Consider the following 20040-nt stretch of genomic DNA (forward strand, 5'->3'; position numbering starts at 1 on the left):
GGTAGTTCATAGGATAGTTCTGCTCCTCTAGCGGGTCCACTCTGCTTTTTCTAGATGGTCAACCATGACCAGAGATTACTTGTTTTAGATCCGAATAATCTCGAGCGATGGGTCCGTAACATTCAATTGTACTTCACCGGTCCATTACCGAGCTAATCTAGAGTGACCCCGCCAAGTGTCATCAGAAATTTTTATCTCACTGAAGCTTCCGTTTGTTCTTGATTAGAACCTTCATAACATCATGACCGGATTTTATATAATTCAGGCAGTTGTGTCTTCCAATATTCATCCAGGAAATTTCTTATGGGTCTTGTTTATTCGGTCTCCTCATGACAAAATTATAATAATGAAAGAGTCTCTCCAGTGAGGACGAGCTAAGAAAATAGCATGCGGAAAAGGTGCAGCCGCGTCTTGAAGCTGATCCATTACATTGGACTGCATAATAAAAAATTGAGATCAAGACAACTGGATTTCTAACTTTTTATTGTCATATTATATTTCTTTTTTGGGACATACGATGTAATCTCCTCGCACCTTTTATTAGGGGTGATCGGTTCCGAGTACCCTACATTTTTTACGATACTCGGACCCTACCATGTAAGGGACAGGTTCCAAGATTTTGAAACCGGACTCTACCCTATTGATTCCCGGAACCGGAACCTACCCGGAACTTGTATTATACCACAGATTCCGGGTACCCTGTTGGAATCTATAATTTTTTTCTCTGGCTAAATAAAATAAAAAATGTTACATACATAATCAGTAATCACGCAAAATAGAATATCAACAAAGATTTAAATTAATCCACAACAACAAAAAAATAATGTATCATCAATCCATTGACAAAATTAAACCTCCATAATACGATCCCACACGACAAAGTGTCTCTGTTCTGATTCATTAAAAGAGACAGTAGCTTTACTCTTTTCTCTTTTTTTTTAATAAATAACTGGTTCCGAGTACCCTGTAGGCAGGAATCGGAACCGGAACTGATTTTTTACCGGTTCCTGATTTCAATACGATCTACTCGGAACCTACCCTATTTTCAATACGAGCTACCCAGACCCTACCATAACGGGTAGGTTCCGACCGATTCCGAGTATACTCGGTACCCGTGCACATCCCTACCTTTTATCAGAGTCATCGTTGTCTAATCAATTTGTATTTGAAACAGCAGCATAGACAATCTTCTACCGAGGTAAGAACTACATACAATCCCAATAAACGGAAAAATAAAGGACCAGATATTGATACTGAAGGGTTCTTTGCACCACGTATTTACCCTTGCATATACAAGAGCTACAAGTTGGCCTTGTCAACATGGCAGCAAGGGCAGAGGATAACAACTATGAACAGAGTATGTTCATAGTGAGGTGTTTCCGTCTATTTTCTTGGGTTTCTAGATGAATAATTAGCACAGTGTATCAAAGTAGGATGGTTTGATCATTGATGTAAACCTAAGGATAGTTTGTAGCTAGTGACCATCTAGAAAAGGATGAGGGTCCATGAAAAGAAAAGAATTTTTAAAGGACAAACATTATCGCTGATCAGTCTATTATGGAGTGCTGTTATGGAAATTGGAAGAAGCCAGTGCATGTTTCACCTCTATATATGCCCATTTTATCGTCATCTCTGCACAGAAGACAGAGCTTAAGCACGGGAACGGGAGCCCCTGTTTTCTAACAAAACTCTTCGGATTTACTTTCTTACACTCATAACATACAATATGGCCATCACCTTCTTTACCCAGGAGTTCACCACTTCGATTGCTCCGACAAGGATGTTCAAGGCACTCATCCTCGACTCCCACAACCTCATTCCCAAGATCGCCCCTCAGGGCATAAAGAGCATCGAGTTTGTTGAAGGAGGTGGTGGCGCCGGAAGCATCAAGCAGACCAACTTCGCCGATGGTTGGTAAAAATTTCCTACTTCTCATTTCCTCGTGTAAATGTCCAAGTTCTCATACCATTTTCTTTCTTTGAACAGGAGGACACTTGAAGTGGTTGAAGCACAGGATCAACGCTATTGACACTGAGAAGCTTGTGTGCAAGTACACTCTGATTGAGAGCGACGTAGCATTTGACAAGATCGAGTCCGTGGTGTATGAGGTGAAGTTCCAAGCTTTGGGTGATGGTGGGTGTGTCTGTGTTGTGTAATTTTACTGTTTCTGCAGCAAACTCACTCACACACTCACACAAGGATAGAGAGATAGAGAGAGAGGTGAAGGAATAAAGAAAACGTATATTCACTAACTGCAGAACAACATTTTGAGTACAAGAAGCAAACATAAAAGGAGAGAGTACAAAAACTGCCCTCACGTACAGGATAACTGCAGAACTGCTTCTGCACACCTGTCCTACAAACCTTAAAAATAGCTACTAAAAGTAACAGTAAAAGATAATGGAACCTAATAACTTAAATGCAGATAAACACAACTGCTTAACAAAGTAGAACGACAAAGATAAAATTAATTCAGCAGCACTGAGACAATACTCCAACAAACTCCTCCTTGGATCAGATGCTGCTGCAAACTCCAAACTTCTGCATGAAACATTTGACCTTATGTGCAAGTTGGACTGCACCAGCTTCCCATCTAACCTGAAATGTCGACTTACTCATGCCTCTTCCAAAGCCTAGATTCAGGAGGTGTTCATCCATCTTGTTGTACCAAGTTGTAGGAGTCTCTTTTAATTCATAAACTCTATTCTCCTGCTTTGGCACTTGAAAGACTTTTGGTGAGCCCTCAAGATCAAACTTTGTATTGGGCTCTATAATAGCCAACTCCTCCTTGATTGCAACCATCACTCTTTTATCAGATTTGCCTTCTTCTTCTCCTGCAACTTCTAAAAATGCAACTGCATCTGCAATATTGCAGCTTTGTTGCTTGTCTGCAAGCGGTGCAATCCCTTTAACAGACTGATCATCATCCACCTTAGACTTCATCTTCAGCGGATCCAAAGAAAAAGACTTATTCTTCATTGGAATCTCAAATAACTTCCGACACTTTGAATCAGAAATCAAACATTTTTTCTCCTCAAACATCACCTTGTATCCTTTCTCTCCAAGCTGACCAACACTAAGTAAGTTTTGGTCGATTTGAGGCACAAACAACACTTCAGTAATCAGCTTAGTACCACCAGGACCCTCAATCAATACATCTCATTTCCCTTCAACAGCAATGAAATCACCATTCCCTATTCTCACTTTTGACTTTACTGATCTATCTAACTTACAAAACAAGCTTTCATTGCCTGTCATATGGTTAGTACTACCACTATCTACAAGCCAGCCATCCCTAGATGCATTTGAAGTAAAGCAGGAGACCACAAACAGATGCTCTACCTCATTTGCTGCTGCAATCTGTGCTTCTCCAAAATGATGATGCTGCTCCCTGCAAATCCTCTCTACATGCCCCATTTTGTGGCATTTTCTGCACTTTACATCAGGTCTCCTCCAGCATCTAAAATGAGGATGACCCTTCTTCCCACAGTGCTTACAAGAATCTGTATAAACCTTGCCATCTCCAGCATCTGAACTCGTGCTCCCTTGGTTGTTTGCAGGATTGCCTTGCTTCACTTTGGCTTGCAATGCACCCTCTACTAGCTCTTCTCTCCTCATCATTCTCCTTTGTTCTGGTGCTTGTAAAGCACTTAGAACTTCAGCAAACTTCAGATCTGATAACTCCTTAGTATTCTCAAGAGAGGCAATTGTTGCCTCATATCTCTCTGGCATTGAAACAAGTAGTTTTTGTACCAACCTGCTATCACTTAAATCAGTCCCTAACACCCTTATCTTGTTTGCTATCTCCACAAGCTTGTCTGCAAACTCTTTCACAGTCTCTCTCTCTTCCATCTGAAGCCTTTCAAATTCTCTCAACAAATTTAACACTTTCATACCTCTAATCTTCTCATCTCCTTCATATTCTTCCTTCAAGTAATCCCATATAGCTTTTGCTGACTCAAGCCTCATGACTCTGGTGAAGATGGTGGGTGACACAGCAGCATAAAGACACGATTTTGCCTTTGCCTTCCTGGTCTTCTTCTCCTTGTGCAGCTTGATCTGAGCCATGGTTGGATTGTTAGGAAGGGGAGCCACCTCGTAGTCTTCTTCCACTGCTTCCCACAAATCACAACCTTCCATAAAAGTTGTCATCTTCACAGCCCATGCTTGATAATTCTCCCCATCGAACACAGGTGGTGCCATGGCAGAGAATCCACTCGAACCTGCCTCCATCTTGCCTTGAACTTCAACGGATGCAGCCAAAACACTCAATTAACCTCACAAGTCTCTCACCCACACAGGTCCCTTAAGATCAAGGAAGCTCTGATACCACTGTTGTGTAATTTTACTGTTTCTGCAGCAAACTCACTCACACACTCACACAAGGATAGAGAGATAGAGAGAGAGGTGAAGGAATAAAGAAAACGTATATTCACTAACTGCAGAACAACGTTTTGAGTACAAGAAGCAAACATAAAAGGAGAGAGTACAAAAACTGCCCTCACGTACAAGATAACTGCAGAACTGCTTCTGCACACCTGTCCTACAAACCTTAAAAATAGCTACTAAAAGTAACAGTAAAAGATAATGGAACCTAATAACTTAAATGCAGATAAACACAACTGCTTAACAAAGTAGAACGACAAAGATAAAATTAATTCAGCAGCACTGAGACAATACTCCAACAGTCTGCAAGATGACGAGTGAGTACCTTGTGAAGGCGGGTGTGGAGCTGAAGGAGGAGGACATCAAGCAGGGCAAGGACAAAGCCATGGGACTCTACAAAATTGTCGAGGAATACCTTCTTGCCAACCCCGAGGCCTATGCCTAGATGAGCATTTCCTTTTGATTTCCTCTGCTCAAGCTCATGTGGTGTATTTTTTTTTTTCGGCCTCTTTCTCCCCTGTGCTTTGTCTCATTTTTTCCTCCTGCGGATCTTCTCGAGATTTGTTACATATTGAAAGATGAAATATGTGTGAAAGAGCCGACCAAATAAAGAATATCGTGATTCATGCGACTCCCCAACCTGCAATGGAAATTTACTTTACTATACCATGAATTAGAAAACCTACTGCAATGATTTCAAGGATAACGTACTTTTGCATTGATGAGCCATAGAAATCTATATCTATGATCTAATGGCAAACTCAAATGATACAGAGTACAGGATATTACTGGAGCCAGTTACTACAGGTATGGATCTCCATGTACTGACCGAAGTAGTAGCCAAGTTGCTATCTATGAAATTCCAGGACAAAAGAAAAGCATGAGGCAAGAGTTTTAATTTGAGCACAATAAATCTGCCATCATGATATGCCAGCAAGAAGTAAAGAATTCTTTGATCCATAGAGATTCGGGCAGTTTGCAAGTCTAGACTGGGAGAACGAGAATCTGATGTCCGGGATTTCGTGTCACTGTTTTGAATGTATATATTGGTCCTGACTGATCGATGTGAAAAGATTAAGATTAAGATGTTATTTGTAGTCTTTATTGAGAGTCCATGAGACTAGATAGAGTTATCTTATTCTTATAGGTCATATTTGTTGGATAGATTTTTAATTTTTAAATAAAAGTGGGCTTAGTTTGAATATGAGCTCATCTGCAATCCAAAAATTTAAGCCAATGGATTGTTGAGCCTTTGTCTCTTATAAACTTTTCCATTTTTCCTCTTTCAACTGGTGTGTTATTGGGCCTTTGTCTCTTATAAACTTTCCCATTTTTCCTCTTTCAACCGGTGTGGAATTTCTTTTGTCGGAACGCCACCAATTTTCTCCAACAGTATTTGGAAAGGTCTTTTTGATTAGGACTAATTAAGTCCAATTCAAAATCACGAAACCTTTCGCTATCTTTGTCAGTTATATGTGTATTGTTTGTACTTTATCCATAAACTGAATTAACAAAAAAAGAATTAAGCTTATATTTGGACTGATGGCTCCTAAAAGGAGCTGTCTGCAGGGTCGAATTCCGGACTAACGATGTTTCTCGAATCTGTCAAGCACGATATCCTATACAAGAACTTGGTTCGCTTGATTAAGCACTTATGACATACCAAATAATTTCGTTGACTATGCTGGAAGATTGTTTCGCAGAAATATTTCTGTACTTCGGGAGATGAAGCAAATAACAGATCTGATTTTATATATTTCTAGTGACAATGATCCAACAGTAATCAAACAACCTTGCGGTAAACGAAAACAGTACAATTTATTAATGCATTTGCCTCGATCCTTCAAGGCAAGCTACAATCCGAATGAGAAAAAAAAAACTCAAAAAGAAAAAGGCGGTGTGAATAGTATATTCGGCAATATAGGAGGGTGTGTTACACGAACCAAAAAACACACTCATTCTAGGCATAGGCTTCGGGGTTGGCCAAAAGGTAATCCTCGACAACCTTGTAGAGCCCCATGGCCTTGTCCTTGCCCTGCTTGACCTCCTCCTCCTTCAGCTCCACACCAGCTTTGACGTGATACTCGCTGTTCATCTTGCACACGCACCCACCATCACTGGAAGCTTCGAATTTCACCTCGTACACCACAGACTCAATCTTGTCGAATGCAATGTCGGTCTCGATCAGGGTGTACTTGCACACAAGCTTCTCTGCATCAACCGCATCTATCCTGTGCTTCAACCACTTTAAGTGACCGCCTGTTACACAAAGTACCGAATTCAGCTCAGAATACTTATAGCCAATAATGGAAGGTGAAAAAGAAGAAATGTCACTGACCATCGGCAAAGTTGGTCTGCTTGATGCTTCCAGCGCTACCGTCTCCTTGAACGAACTCAATGCTCTTAATACCCTGAGGGGCGACCTTGGGAATGAGATTGTGGGAGTCGAGGACGAGAGCCTTGAACATCCTCGACGGAGCGATAGAAGTTGTGAGCTCCTGGGTAAAGCAGGTGACGGCCATTTTTGCTTCTTGTGGTAGAGAAAGGAGAAATGTCAAGCGTGATGTGCTGAGAAAAGGATTGTAATGCTCAAAAAGCTCTGATGGTATGCAGAGACGATGAAAATTGCGAAGATTTATATTGACAAATCCACCGGGTGACATAGCACTCCACAATGGACTGGCTAAGCAATAGACATTTCCATTCTTCTAGCAGGTCCACACTGCTTTTCTAGATGGTCAACAATGACCAGAATAAGCCTCGTCCGGTAGATATCTTTTCTCTTTTACCCTGTTTTAGATCGAAATAATCTTGAGCGACTCCGCTAAGTGTGAGACCCAGCACTTATTTTTCAACATGCATACATATACCTATATTTATATATGTTTATATATTATATAATATGCTGATATGTGGCTGGAGGAAGGGAAAAAAGAAAAGAGAAGAAATTGGCATGGGCTCCACGTGTTTTAAGAAATCCTTTTCCACCGCATGCAATCTCAGTTCATTTGTTCCTTTTTTTCCCTTCCTCCAGCCACATATCAGTATATTATATAATATATAAACATATATAAATATATGTATATGTATGCATGTTGAAAAATAAGCAACCCTTTTCCACCGCATGCATCTCAGTTCATTTGTTCCTTTTTTTTTTCCTTCCTCCAGCCACATATCAGTATATTATATAATATATAAACATATATAAATACATGTATATGTATGCATGTTGAAAAATAAGTGCTGGGTCTCGCACTAAGTATTATCAGTGATTTATTGCACCGAACACTGACATTATCACATGTTTGTTAATTACATTATGCCTGGATTTACGACAAATCGGACAGTTTCTACCAATATTCATCCCGGAATATCTTATGGCTCTTGTTTATTTGGTCTTTTGATGTTAGAAATTAAAATAATGATAAGGCCTCCAATGTTGATTGGACTAAAAAAGTAGCACAGATGGAACAAGATTTGTGGTGGTTTAAAGCTGATCCGTCGGATGGGAATGCAAAAAGACCAAAATTGAGATCCAGACAAGAATTAGATTTCTAAATTTTAGACCGTCATTTTATCCTTTTATTTTTGAGACATGCGATGAATTCTCTTCGTATCTTTCGTATTTGTTTTTTCAATTATAAGGGAGGTTCAATGCTTAGTACAATAAAATATAAATCATAAATAATTAATAAAGGAGCACGAGTGGTCCCACCAGGTATCGAACCTGTGACCTCTAGATCGAATGATCAACGAGCAAGGGCTTTTCATACTACACCATCTTTTGATAATTCTCTTCATATCTTTAATCGCGAAAGTCCCATGGTTTGTCGAATCATTTATATTTGAAACAGCAGCATAGGCATTTCTTTATTAAATCTCGATAATAAAGAATATCGTGAATCTTGCGACTCCTAACCTGAAACGGAAATTTACTTAATTATACCATGAATTAGAAAAAATACCGCAACGATTTCAAGGAAAACGTACTTTTGCATTGACAAGCCATAGAAATCTATATCTATGATCTCATGGCATACTCAAATGATACAGAGTACAGGATATTACTGGGACCGGGATATGATCTCGGGCAGTTTGCAAGTCTAGACTGGGAGAACGAGAATCTGATGGACGGGATTTCATGCCATTGTTTTGAATGTATATAATGGCCCAGACTGATCGATGTGAAAAGATTGAGATTAAGATGTTATTTGTTGTCTTTATAGAGAGTATGTGGGACTAGATAGAGTTATCTTATACGTCGTATTTGTTGGATAAATTTTTAATTTTAAAATAAAAGTGGGCTTTATTCAGATTTGAACTCCTCTCCAATTCAAAATCTTAAGCCAATGGGTCGTTGGGTATTTGGCTCTTATAAATTTTCCCTTTTTCCTCTTTCAACTGATGTGGGATTTCTTTTGTCCCTACACCTCCAATTTTCTCCAACAGTATTTGGAAAGGTCTTTTTTATTAGGACTAATTAAGTCCAATTCAAAATCACGAAACCTTTCGCCATCTTTGTCAGTTATATGTGTACTGTTTGTACTTTATCCGTAAAATGAATTAACAAAGAAAGAATTAAGCTTGTATTTGGGCTGATGGCTCCTAAAAGGAGCTGTCCGCAGGGTCGAATTCAACTCTAATGAAGTTTCTCGAATCTGTCAAACACGATATCATATACAAGACTTGGTTCACTTGATTAAGCACTTATGACACCACAGACTCAATCTCGTCGAATGCAGTGTCGGTCTCGATCAGGGTGTACTTGCACACAAGCTTCTCTGCATCAACCGCATCTATCCTGTGCTTCAACCACTTCAAGTGACCGCCTGTTACACAAAGTACCGAATTCAGTTCAGAATACTTATAGCCAATAATGGAAGGTGAAAAAGAAGAAATGTCACTGACCATCGGCAAAGTTGGTCTGCTTGATGCTTCCAGCACTACCGTCTCCTTGAACGAACTCAATGCTCTTAATACCCTGAGGGGCGACCTTGGGAATGAGATTGTGGGAGTCGAGGACGAGAGCCTTGAACATCCTCGACGGAGCGATAGAAGTTGTGAGCTCCTGGGTAAAGTAGGTGACGGCCATTTTTGCTTCTTGTGGTATAGAAAGGAGAAATGTTAAGCGTGATGTGCTGAGAAAAGGATTGTAATGCTCAAAAAGCTCTGATGGTATGCAGAGACGATGAAAATTGCGAAGATTTATATTGACAAATCCACTGGGTTACATAGCACTCCACAATGGACTGACTAAGCAATAGATATTTCTATTCTTCTAGCAGGTCCACACTGCTTTTCTAGATGGTCAACAATGACCTGAATAAGCCTCGTCCGGTAGATATCTTTTCTCTTTGACCTTGTTTTAGATCGAAATAATCTCGAGTGGCAGGACAGTAACATTCAATCGCTCTTCGCCGTTATGTCACCACAAGAATTTTGAGCGACTCCACTAAGCATTATCAGTAATTTATTGCACCAAACACTGACATCAACACATGTTTGTCAATTACATCATGCCAGGATTTACGGCAAATCGGACAGTTTCTACCAATATTCATCCAGGAATATCTTATGGCTCTCGTTTATTTGGTCTTTTGATGTTAGAAATTAAAATGATGATAAGGCCTCCAATGTGGATTGGACTCAAAAAGTAGCAGAGATGGAACAAGGGGTGTGGTGGCTTAAAGCTGATCCGTCAGATGGGAATGCAAAAATAACAAAATTGAGATCCAGACAAGAATTAGATTTCTAAATCTTAGATGGTCATTTTATCCTTTTATTTTTTAGACATGCGATGAATTCTCTTCGTATCTTTTCTTTTTTTGGTTATAAAGGAAGCCCAAGGTCCAGTTCAATGAAAGAAAAATCATAAATATCTAATAAAGGAGCACGGGTAGTCCCACTAGGTATCAAACCCGCGACCTTTAGGTCAAGTGGTCAACAGACGGGGGCTTGCACCACTGTGCCACACCCTCTTTTAACAATTCTCTTCATATCTTTAATCGCGGAAGTCCCATTGTTTGTCGAATCATTTCTATTTGAAATAGCAGCGTAGGCGGTTCCTTATTAAATCTCGATAAATCATCTTTTCTGCAAGTCTAGATGGAAGAATGAATTTCTTGTTTGGGGGGATCTGGATGTACAAGGGCTCCTTCAATGCTTTCAATGTACTAGATGTTGATTGTTGACTTTATATTCAGAGTCCATGGTACCATTATAAAGTCATGTTATTATATTCTTACATCTAGAAGAGAAAAAGTCGGTCCAAGCCCTTAAGAAAATGGAGAATAATTAATTAAGTTGTTCAATCGCCAGTACACTGATGGGGAGATCAGCGAACTTCAGGCTTAATTAAAACGAAGAATTCGAACCATTGAACTTCGGGCTTAATTGTGAAATAAAAGCCAATAAAATGAGGCATCCGATCATTATCAAATATTGGGTCATTTTCCATAGACGATGAAATCATAGGATTCATAGTACATGTTTGATGCTCTGCAAGTTAAAATGGAAGCAACCGTATACATAGAATTTACAACACGCCCCGGTCACCCTATGTAAGAGAGTACCAATGGCTTACAGCAAATTCATGGCAATCAACGGACCGACCAACTGTGTATCTGTTTCAAAAAGCAGAATGTCAGATGATCGAAAAAAGTAAGGCACCTGCAGACCTGTTGTTAGCTTTGTTTATAGTTATGAGTTGGCGAACACGCATTTAGGCAATGTAAGTAGCCAAAACTGCTAATGGTAAATTTGGCATTCTCCATTTCCTCTCTACGTGAATGGCTGCTATATATATATATATATACACATATACATCCCCTCATCCCTATTTCGGCAAACTAACTATAATTCCAAACGTATATACATCCCTTCCGGCCATGAATCCTGCAATCTCCTTGTCGAACCTAGACATGCAAGTCGCCTGCACCTACCAGGAGTTCGTTATTCCCATTTCCCGGGAACGTGCATTTAAGGGGATGGCCGTCGATGTGCACAATCTTGTTGTTAAGGCGGCCCCTCATATCATGAAGAGCGTCAAAACCATCCATGGAGATGGAGGACCCGGAACCATCAGGGAGTGCACCTATACCAAAGGTCGGTATTGAACATCAAATGCATTCAGGGAAAGATCAGATCAGTATCATATCAGTAAGCTGATTTGTAAACCGGAAACTTTTTGTCGTCCTTACTCAGAATCTGGATGCTCGGCCATTGTGGGCACGTTGAGGGTCGACATCCTCGACGCAAAGAACTTCGTTTACAGGCACACCATAACGGATGGCGATGCATACAGGATGATGTATTCGGTGATCGTTGAGATGAGATATGAAGCTCTAGGCCACGACAAATGCATATGTAAGATGTCAACTGAGCACCACCCAAAGGAAGGTATCACGTACAAAGAAGAGGACATCGAGAAGGGCAATAGAACCATGATGGCGCTCTACAAAGCCATGCAAGATTACCTCGTCGCAAACCCCAATGCCTATGTTTAGAACATGTGATGGAATTTCACTCTGCTTTGATCTAGTTGGCTTCCTTCCGATTGCGATGTAATTACTCTCTCAGTTCCGAGACTCTTATAGCTTATTCAAATGTCTAGGCATATACTTCTAGCTATATATATAAGACAGCTTAGATAAGATTGAAACTATCATTATTAGGTGAAAATGCAATTAAATAGTCATTAAAAGCGATCAGATCAACTTCGTGTAGGTGTTTGGCCCAATTGCATTGCATCCGGTTCAGAATTGACAGCCTCTTTCACCGGCATTCGCTAACCTAAAACAGCTCCATTAAGACCTTACGAGCAACCAAATCCAGCTCATTTTCTACCACTTTCGGATAGCACGGTCCCAGGACAAGGCCATGGGACTCTACAAAGTTGTTGAGGAATACCTTCTTGCCAACCCAGAAGCATATGCTTAAATGAGCTTGCTTTAGCCGTCATGTTCACACATTGTACTTCTGCTTCAGTTCCTCTGTTTTCCTTTACAGTTTCTGTCTTGGATTCGAAATTTTGGTTGGTAGACTTATCAATGTGGCCATTCTAGTCATTACTGTAGGTAGATGTCAGTGGAAATGAGGTGATCAAATGACATATCCGATGATTTGCAGAACATAATACATGGAAAAATATGATGTTACTGAGCATATTATATGCTCCCAGAATATCATAGCATTGAAATACAATCCTATCGAAAAAAGAATCAAAAACAGAGAACACGTGCTCTCTATGTTTGTAAGATCACAAGCATGTAACATCCAAACACGGGCATCAAGCTCGAAGAAGAGGATAGAGAGCAAGGAAAGGACCAAGCAATATGATTATTGGCAAACTTATCAATGAGTACAATCTGGACTCCACAATATTGCAGCAAGGTGAAAGCATAAGAATTTTGTTGGTTGAAGCTTGAATGAAAAGAACAGCATTACACTAGAATATAAGAACTGTGATTTTGGAAATATCATAGTCACAGAGTGTCCTCGTGGGGATGAATCAAATTGTTTCATTTAAGACGATTGAAATAATCCGAACTTCAAGAACTGGGTAGTTCTCGTGTCTGTTAGAAAGCATTACTTATCTTATCGGAGAAGAACGAGCACTTATGGCGCCATATAGAATAATATTATTATTTTTGTGCTTATTAAATGGTCTGGAGCCAAATATATATACATATATAGTGAAAATATTTCTACACTTTAGAAGACAAAGTAACAGTGATGAAACATCCTTGCTGTAAAATCACACAATTATTACTGTATTATTGATGTATTTTGCCCAAAACAAAAAGCCATATGAAAGAGATAAAGCTCCCAGAAAAAGAAAAAGAACAAGAAAAGGGGGAACAGTAAAGTAGACAAATACGCAAGCTCTCATGTTAACCAACTCCGGACCACACTCATTTAAGCATAGGCATCGGGGTTGGCAAGCAGGTATTCCTCGACAACTTTGTATAGTCCCATGGCTTTGTCTTTGCCCTGCTTGACGTCCTCTTCTTTGAGCTCCACACAGGCCTTCACGTGGTATTCGCTGGTCATCTTGCAGACACATCCGCCGTCACTGGAAGCTTCGAATTTTACCTCATACACAACCGTCTCAATCTTGCTGAATTCTGTGTCACTCTCTATCAGAGTGTACTTGCATGCAAGCTTCTCTGCATCAATGGCTTCGATCCTGTGCTTCAGCCACTTCAAGTGTCCACCTGGTAGAGAAAACATGGGAAGAACAATAGCTTGTTAGATTTCATACTCAATAATGTGCAACAAATACAATTGAAAAATGTCACTGTGTTGTTCGAACATTACCATCAGAAAAGTTGGTCTGCTTGATGCTTCCAACGCCTCCATCTCCCTCAACAAACTCAATGCTCTTGATGCCCTGTGGTGCAATTTTGGGGATGAGATTGTGGGAGTCAAGGATCAAAGCTCTGAACATCCTTGATGGAGCAATGGAAGTGGTGAACTCCTGGGTGAAGTTGGTAACGGCCATTTTCGCCTCAAATTAGAGCTAGTGTACTCGAGAAATAAGAGGGCTTGCTGGTTCTATAGCTAGTGTTTAAGCTTCAACTTGAAGCAAATGGTAAAGATCGCAGAGGTTTACAAAGGAAAAACTTTTATACTTATTTGCGTCGACTTCAACGTTTCATAGCTTTCCACTATTGACTCATCTGAACTTCTTTCAATAATTGTGTTCTTCTATTCAAGGACCCATATTGCTTTTCTAGATGTTCATAATTAAGATATATTTTGATGCTTCCAGTCAGTGATCAATAATTTGGTTTAGGTGCGAAGAACTCCATGTTGGACTCAATTTATTATTAACACATAAAAATATTTGGCCCATCGCCATAAAATCTGTATCTTTTTGTTTTTTTCAGATAGAGTGATAAAAAAAAATAGTGCAAAATTAAATTTGTACCTGTACTAGCCAGAAATAAGATCTAGGTATGAAGTGATCCAACTTCTACCACTCTGGCCTAGCAACGTATCAATGCTTAAGCCCAAGTGCATTTCTCACACTTCCGACTGATGCACTGCTCTAATACCACTTATATCCAATCTACGGGATTGGCCTAGCCACTTGTCAAAGAGCCTAACCACCGGTCCAAAATGCTTAAGCCCAAATTGCTAGTAATTCCATAGGCGGGTCTTTATTAACTACTTTACTAACTCTTCTCCCATCAATGCATCTGATTCAAAACCAGCTTCTCGCACCAGCACCCGATGACCTCAGGCGGCTCTTTTAAAACCAGACCAGCCAAATCCAGCTTGTCTTGTACCACTTTGTATATCATGGTTCTCCATTGGCAAACATGATCTACTTTTTCTTTTTTCGGTAGAGAAACAGGGCCAAGGCCCATGATCTACTTAACATTATAACCTGTTCACCCGCCGCTGGAGGGTAACTACCCGTTGGGCTCTGCCTGGTAATGGCGGATTCTGGGCAGACTTACCACATGCATTCAGCCTAGGTGGTCCACAATGTTGGTTGAGGAATGACTTTCCGCCAACCCCCAACATGACATCTATGCATACATGAGTCTGGGTTCGAGTTTGTCGACACAGATTGATGTGCTACACGAGCTTGCAATCACATTTATCAACATATCCACAGCTCCCAACTAAACTGTCTAAATACGGACCCAGAATGTCAATTCGTAGTTTCCCTCAAAATTACTATTGTGGTCCCCTAAGTCGACACATTTAGCCTGGAGGAGCAGTGGAACTCCAGCACTCCCCAGCATGAGCCCAACCCAATCTTACTCTCTATCTCTCTGGTAAGCTTCTTCTTCCTTGGGGTGCACTTCAAGCAGCCAGGCATGGCTCCTTTTTTAGGCGGATGAATAGAAAGAAAAATCCACAGTTGTTGACTTTGTTCGTGAATAACGCGCTCACATCATCAATGGCTCTTAAATTTATTCTTCACAGACTCGGCTCGAAATGGATTAGACGGGATCCATTGGATTTCTGAATACTATAGTACAAATAGAGGGGGAAAAATAAAACAGAGAGAGAGAGAGAAAATGAAGGGAAAAAAAAAACCGTTATGCAACTGCTTTTGCAGAGAGGAAATCGTGGGGACCTGTGTAATCTCTATGCCAAGATTTGTTCTTGAATAACCTCGATGTCCTATAATCCGCAGAAAATACCGATTCGCTGACTTTCATGGCAAAAGATAAGGTTACCTGGAATGCCTGAAATGCAGGATTGATGCTCTCAACATGGGAAACTTGGTTTGCAAGTGCACCATGTTCGAAAGAAGATGTCATATTAGACATGATTGAGTTGGTAGTGTCCGTGATCAAGTTCAAAGCATCAAGTTATAGGCCGCTAGTTGACCGACAAATACTTTAACTCAAGCAAGAGGACATTAAACGAGGATAAGAAAAAGCCCATGAGTTGGTACATGGTTGTCGAGCAATAACTCCTAGTGAACCTGGATGTCCATGCTTAAATGAGCTTTATGGTCAATTTGTTTGATATAGGATGATAGAATTGACTGCCTATATAGGTGATCGACATCGCGTTCAACAAGATTAAGTCGGTTATGTATACATGATAAAATTCGAAGCTTTGAGTGATGGTGGGTTAATTCACCACAAGATGACGATGAGTATCACTTGATGGGCGGTGGGGAGCCGAATAAGGAGGACCTCAAGCGGGGCAAGGAAAAAGCCATGGGATTCTACAACGTTGGCGAGGAATACCTTCCGGCGAACCCTAATGCGTGCGCAGAGAAATCGGGTCTAAAGTTAATTTGTTTTTTTGTATTCTATATTATCTCTTTTACCTTGTCGTATGGTCTCAATACTTGTTTAATGAAAGCCAATCAAATGAGGAATTCGATCATTGTCAAGTATATCCTGTCAAATATTAGGTCAATTTCCTTGGACGATGAAACACAGAACTTATAATACTGGTTCCTATGCTCTGCAACTTAAAACGGAAGCAACCGCGTAATGCTCCAAGAAATAAATTCCTAATATACTCGATAACTACTCAAAATATAAGACATCCAACAAAATTTGAAAATATACTCTTAATATGTCGACTTAACAAAAATGGCATATAGATAATATGTATACGTAAAATACAGCCATAAACAGAGTCAGGGCATTACAAACCAAAAACAAAGAATCAACATCGTGTTCCGGGTCACAAAATATGAGAGAATATATATGGATGGTTTGCAGCAAATTTATTAAAATATGTTGTCCCACGTGGAAAAATTAAGAAAGAAATCACAAATTTATATGAGGTTTGTGTCCAACAATCTATCACCTTAAGCTTTTGAGTTGCAAATGGACTCAAGTCCGTGTAAGTCCAAATAGGTATTTTATATGGTATCAGCACTCCATTTTGATCCACTGGCTCTAAGGGAGGGCAAAATTGTTATTTATGTCAGTATTTTCAGCTGATTGCTCGAGCATGCACAACTTTTGAAAATGGGGGCATCTTCCTAATTTAATTTCAATTTTACAATTTTTCTGAAAAAAATATTCTACGAAACGTTTTCAGATTTCACGTGCATCAACTTCAATTTTCAAGATTCGGAACAAAACTCGAGGCTGAAAAATATTTTCATGCACAACATTGATCTCTGAATTGTTATGAATGCAATGGTGGTCCCGGATCATTTTTCTGATGCTTGATTGGAAAGACGGGAATTTCAGTCATTACACGCATTAATTTTAATTTCTCCAAATTCGAGATAATATTTGGGACTAGAAATGTTTTTTTCCGCGTAATATCAATCCTTAAATTTTTCGAAACACATCGGCGTTTTCAGACCATTTTTTTTTATTTTTGATTGTAAAGATAGAATTTCGTAAATAATCGAGCAATTATGATTGACGTGCGTCAAAGGTCCAATATCAATTTTATCGTGATTCGGTCTCCATTGGTACAAATTGAAATTCTCATAGAGTCGATTATTTCTCGAATTTCACGATTTTAAAATTTTAATTTTAAAAATATCGACGGATCCTGAGAAATTGATTTATCGATCGATGAACGCCCATACGAATAACGATAATAAAAAATAATAAATAATAAAAGAAGAAGAGAAGAAACTCAAAAAGGGGTCAACTTCATACCTTTGATTTCCCTGTTCTTTCCCGCTTTCTCTCCCATTTCCTTTTTGTTCTTTTCTTTTCTTTTCTTTTCTTTTCCCCTTTTCCATCGTTGTTGTTCCTGGTCCGCGTCTCTGCATTTGCTTTTCCTTCTTTCCTTTTTCTTCTTCTTCTTCTCTGTCACCCGCAACAAGTTCGGAGGCCCCTTTTTTCCCCTTTCTTCTTCTCTGTTTCTCTCAGCTTCCACTTTCTCTGCAACTCAGTCCTCTCCTGCTTCCACTTTTCCGTTTTCGGCTTCCACTCTTCTGTAGCGAGCTGCGGTGGCCCATCCCATGCGTCTCTGCATGGTTCTGTCCAGGACCAAACCTGCAATCTCTCTCTCTCTCTCCCGTTCTCTCATGCTCTCTCTCCCCCTCGGAGCTCTCCATGGGAACCTACCGTGCTCCCTCGTCCTTTCCCTCGGTCAGAACCAGAGGGACAGACAGACGCACGAAAAAAAAAACAAAAAGAAACAGACGGGGACAGGAGGATTTTTCCTCAGTTGGCAAGCCCGATTCCCCCGAGCTGACACCGGATTGTCCCTCAGCTCAGGCTTTGATTCGCTCTCAGCTAAAATAACCGGACTCTGCTTTTTTTCTTTTTTCTTTTTCCCGGGGCTGCTCTCACTGGTCGGTCCGGCAGCTCTCCCCTCAGCTGAATCCGACTCTTCTCCCCAGCTGGCCTCTCAAGTTTCCCCTCAGCTCGCGTTTCCCTCAGCTGGAATGCCCACCTTCTTTTCCCTCGGCTGAGAAAACCCTCAGCTCGCTCGGCAGATTGATCCTCAGCTCAACACCTCTCTGTCTCTGGGGACCAGCGGGAACTCTCAGCTCATTGGACAGCCAACGCCCTCAGCTCGTTCTCTCCCTCACACACGACTCCCTCAGCTCGTTCTCTCCCTCACTGACCTCCTCAGCCCAACTCCTCTAGCTCACGACTCTCTTTCTCTCGAGACGCCCTCAGCTCACGGGTCTCTTAGCTCCCTCTCATTCCCTATCCCTCAGTGCAGACGCCCACGGCTCCCCTTGACTGGCGTTCCGCTGGTTCTCTCCCACGGTCACTCTCTTTTGCTGGCTCTCCCTTCCTTCACGCATCAACACCACCTCACGGTCCAACTCCACCTACTTCAATGCCCGCAAGAATAGAAGCTAAGTTCCCTCTTTGCTCCTTCCGTCTCTTTCTTCAATGGTTTGCGTCTTTACTCTGCATTTTGTTTTTTTCTCTCCCGTGACAGCTTGACTAGGCGTCCTCAATAGCAACGCTCACTCCACGCCATCATCCTCCTCCTTTCGGCTAGCAGAACAGCAGAGAAAAGAAGCTCCAATCAAGACCGGGAATCGCCTCTTCCTTCGCCTTATTGCTTTGTTTGCTACTTTGCTATCTCGCTGCCCTTTCCCGTGACTTACGGAGCTCTGTTGCTATTGCTTGCTGCCCCGCAGCTTGTCTCTTCTTTTTTTCATTTTTTGGCAGGTGGAGGCAGTGGTGCTGTAGACTTTGGACGTCTCCATTGCTCCCGAAGTTGTCGAATTGCTATAGACACTTCACGGACCCCTCTGGTCGTTGTTCATATGCACCCGTAGCCGTCGTGGTGAGTTTGGACAGCTCCCTCTCGCCCGGGCTTGTGCATTTCTCGAGGCCTCCCATGGTTATTCCGGTATAAGCTCGGGAAAGGTATAATTTTCCAGACTTAGTGGCATGTTCAGGACCTTATGTTTTGCTTGATTCGATGTTTGCATGGATGACGATTATGAAATGTGTGTTTTAATCGATGACACATATGAACTGGTTTAATGTTTAAACTCGGGTTTTTAAAATCATGACATGCGATAAAAATTAACTCGAGCTTGAAATGGATTTAATGGAAGTAGAGATTAAAGTTGGTTGCATTAAATAAGAATGAATACATACAAATTAATTTCGTGCTCACTCAGCTTTAAAGGAATAAAATCGATTAAACACATCAAAGCCGGCTTAATTAATCACTCAGACTTAAAATCGACAAATTAAATTTTATTGTGATTATTATTGTCTATATTCACATGTTTGAGAATGTTTGAATGTGTTTTTGATTGAAACCCGGCACGAATCGGATTAATCATGTAAGGTCGGTTAAGATTTGGATTTAATTTCAAGACGGTCGGAAATTAGAATTTATCGGGTGGTCCGCCAATGGCCATTCCGACGGCTCAAAATCCGTAAACTAAAGCATTCTGTAAATTTTAATTAACGTAATCAATAATTCCACCAACGGGAAAATTGGGACGTTCATGCGACTGATTAACTCACTCGGCCTTAATAATATTGCACGAATTGATAATTAACCGGTAACACGCGTCGATAGGTCGCAAACATGCGTTGGTGCCTTCTCGAAACTCAAAATTTTACAAAACTCGAGACACGCGGACTGATGTGGCATGGACGTCTAGGAAGGACTTGCACGTTCAAATCGAGGTCTCACCTGATTTTAGATAACTCAGGTCAGGGCGTGAAAGTTCTTTTTAGATCACTTCGGATAGATCGACCGGTTCTTTGA

The 20040-nt window shown here is 40.6% G+C and overlaps 5 protein-coding genes across 6 annotated transcripts; 2 read left to right on the top strand and 3 right to left on the bottom strand.

Annotated features, from left to right (window-relative positions):
* Nucleotides 1–1670: 1670 nt before the first annotated feature.
* LOC116208879 (pathogenesis-related protein STH-21-like) lies at nt 1671–4831 on the top strand. The gene is made up of 3 exons (XM_031542448.1): nt 1671–1910; nt 1987–2150; nt 4697–4831. Exons 1-3 carry the CDS (start codon nt 1727–1729, stop codon nt 4829–4831), a joined length of 483 nt encoding a protein of 160 aa, XP_031398308.1. The 5' UTR covers nt 1671–1726.
* Nucleotides 4832–6112: 1281 nt separating this feature from the next.
* On the bottom strand, nt 6113–7219 carry LOC116207069 (pathogenesis-related protein STH-2-like). The gene is made up of 2 exons (XM_031539929.1): nt 6725–7219; nt 6113–6645 (listed from the first exon to the last, which is right to left on the bottom strand). Exons 1-2 carry the CDS (start codon nt 7047–7049, stop codon nt 6347–6349), a joined length of 624 nt encoding a protein of 207 aa, XP_031395789.1. The 5' UTR covers nt 7050–7219; the 3' UTR covers nt 6113–6346.
* Nucleotides 7220–8903: 1684 nt separating this feature from the next.
* Nucleotides 8904–9616, bottom strand: LOC116207070 (pathogenesis-related protein STH-2-like). The gene is made up of 2 exons (XM_031539930.1): nt 9295–9616; nt 8904–9215 (listed from the first exon to the last, which is right to left on the bottom strand). The coding sequence occupies exons 1-2, from the start codon at nt 9476–9478 to the stop codon at nt 9094–9096; spliced, it is 306 nt and encodes a 101-aa protein (XP_031395790.1). The 5' UTR covers nt 9479–9616; the 3' UTR covers nt 8904–9093.
* Nucleotides 9617–11301: 1685 nt separating this feature from the next.
* LOC116209415 (major strawberry allergen Fra a 1.06-like) lies at nt 11302–12092 on the top strand. The gene is made up of 2 exons (XM_031543046.1): nt 11302–11490; nt 11590–12092. The coding sequence occupies exons 1-2, from the start codon at nt 11307–11309 to the stop codon at nt 11889–11891; spliced, it is 486 nt and encodes a 161-aa protein (XP_031398906.1). The 5' UTR covers nt 11302–11306; the 3' UTR covers nt 11892–12092.
* A 1042-nt stretch (nt 12093–13134) lies between these two features.
* LOC116208817 (major allergen Pru ar 1-like) lies at nt 13135–14406 on the bottom strand. Of its 2 annotated transcripts, XM_031542379.1 has the most exons (3): nt 14318–14406; nt 13705–13864; nt 13135–13601 (listed from the first exon to the last, which is right to left on the bottom strand). In XM_031542379.1, the coding sequence occupies exons 2-3, from the start codon at nt 13832–13834 to the stop codon at nt 13303–13305; spliced, it is 429 nt and encodes a 142-aa protein (XP_031398239.1). In that variant the 5' UTR covers nt 13835–13864; nt 14318–14406; the 3' UTR covers nt 13135–13302. The 2 variants fall into 2 exon arrangements, with proteins under 2 accessions (XP_031398239.1, XP_031398238.1); XM_031542378.1 differs by lacking the exon at nt 14318–14406 and having other exon boundaries at nt 13705–13971.
* Nucleotides 14407–20040: the final 5634 nt, after the last annotated feature.

The sequence above is a fragment of the Punica granatum genome, chromosome 5, assembly GCF_007655135.1.
Source record: "Punica granatum isolate Tunisia-2019 chromosome 5, ASM765513v2, whole genome shotgun sequence".
Taxonomy (NCBI): Eukaryota; Viridiplantae; Streptophyta; class Magnoliopsida; order Myrtales; family Lythraceae; genus Punica; species Punica granatum.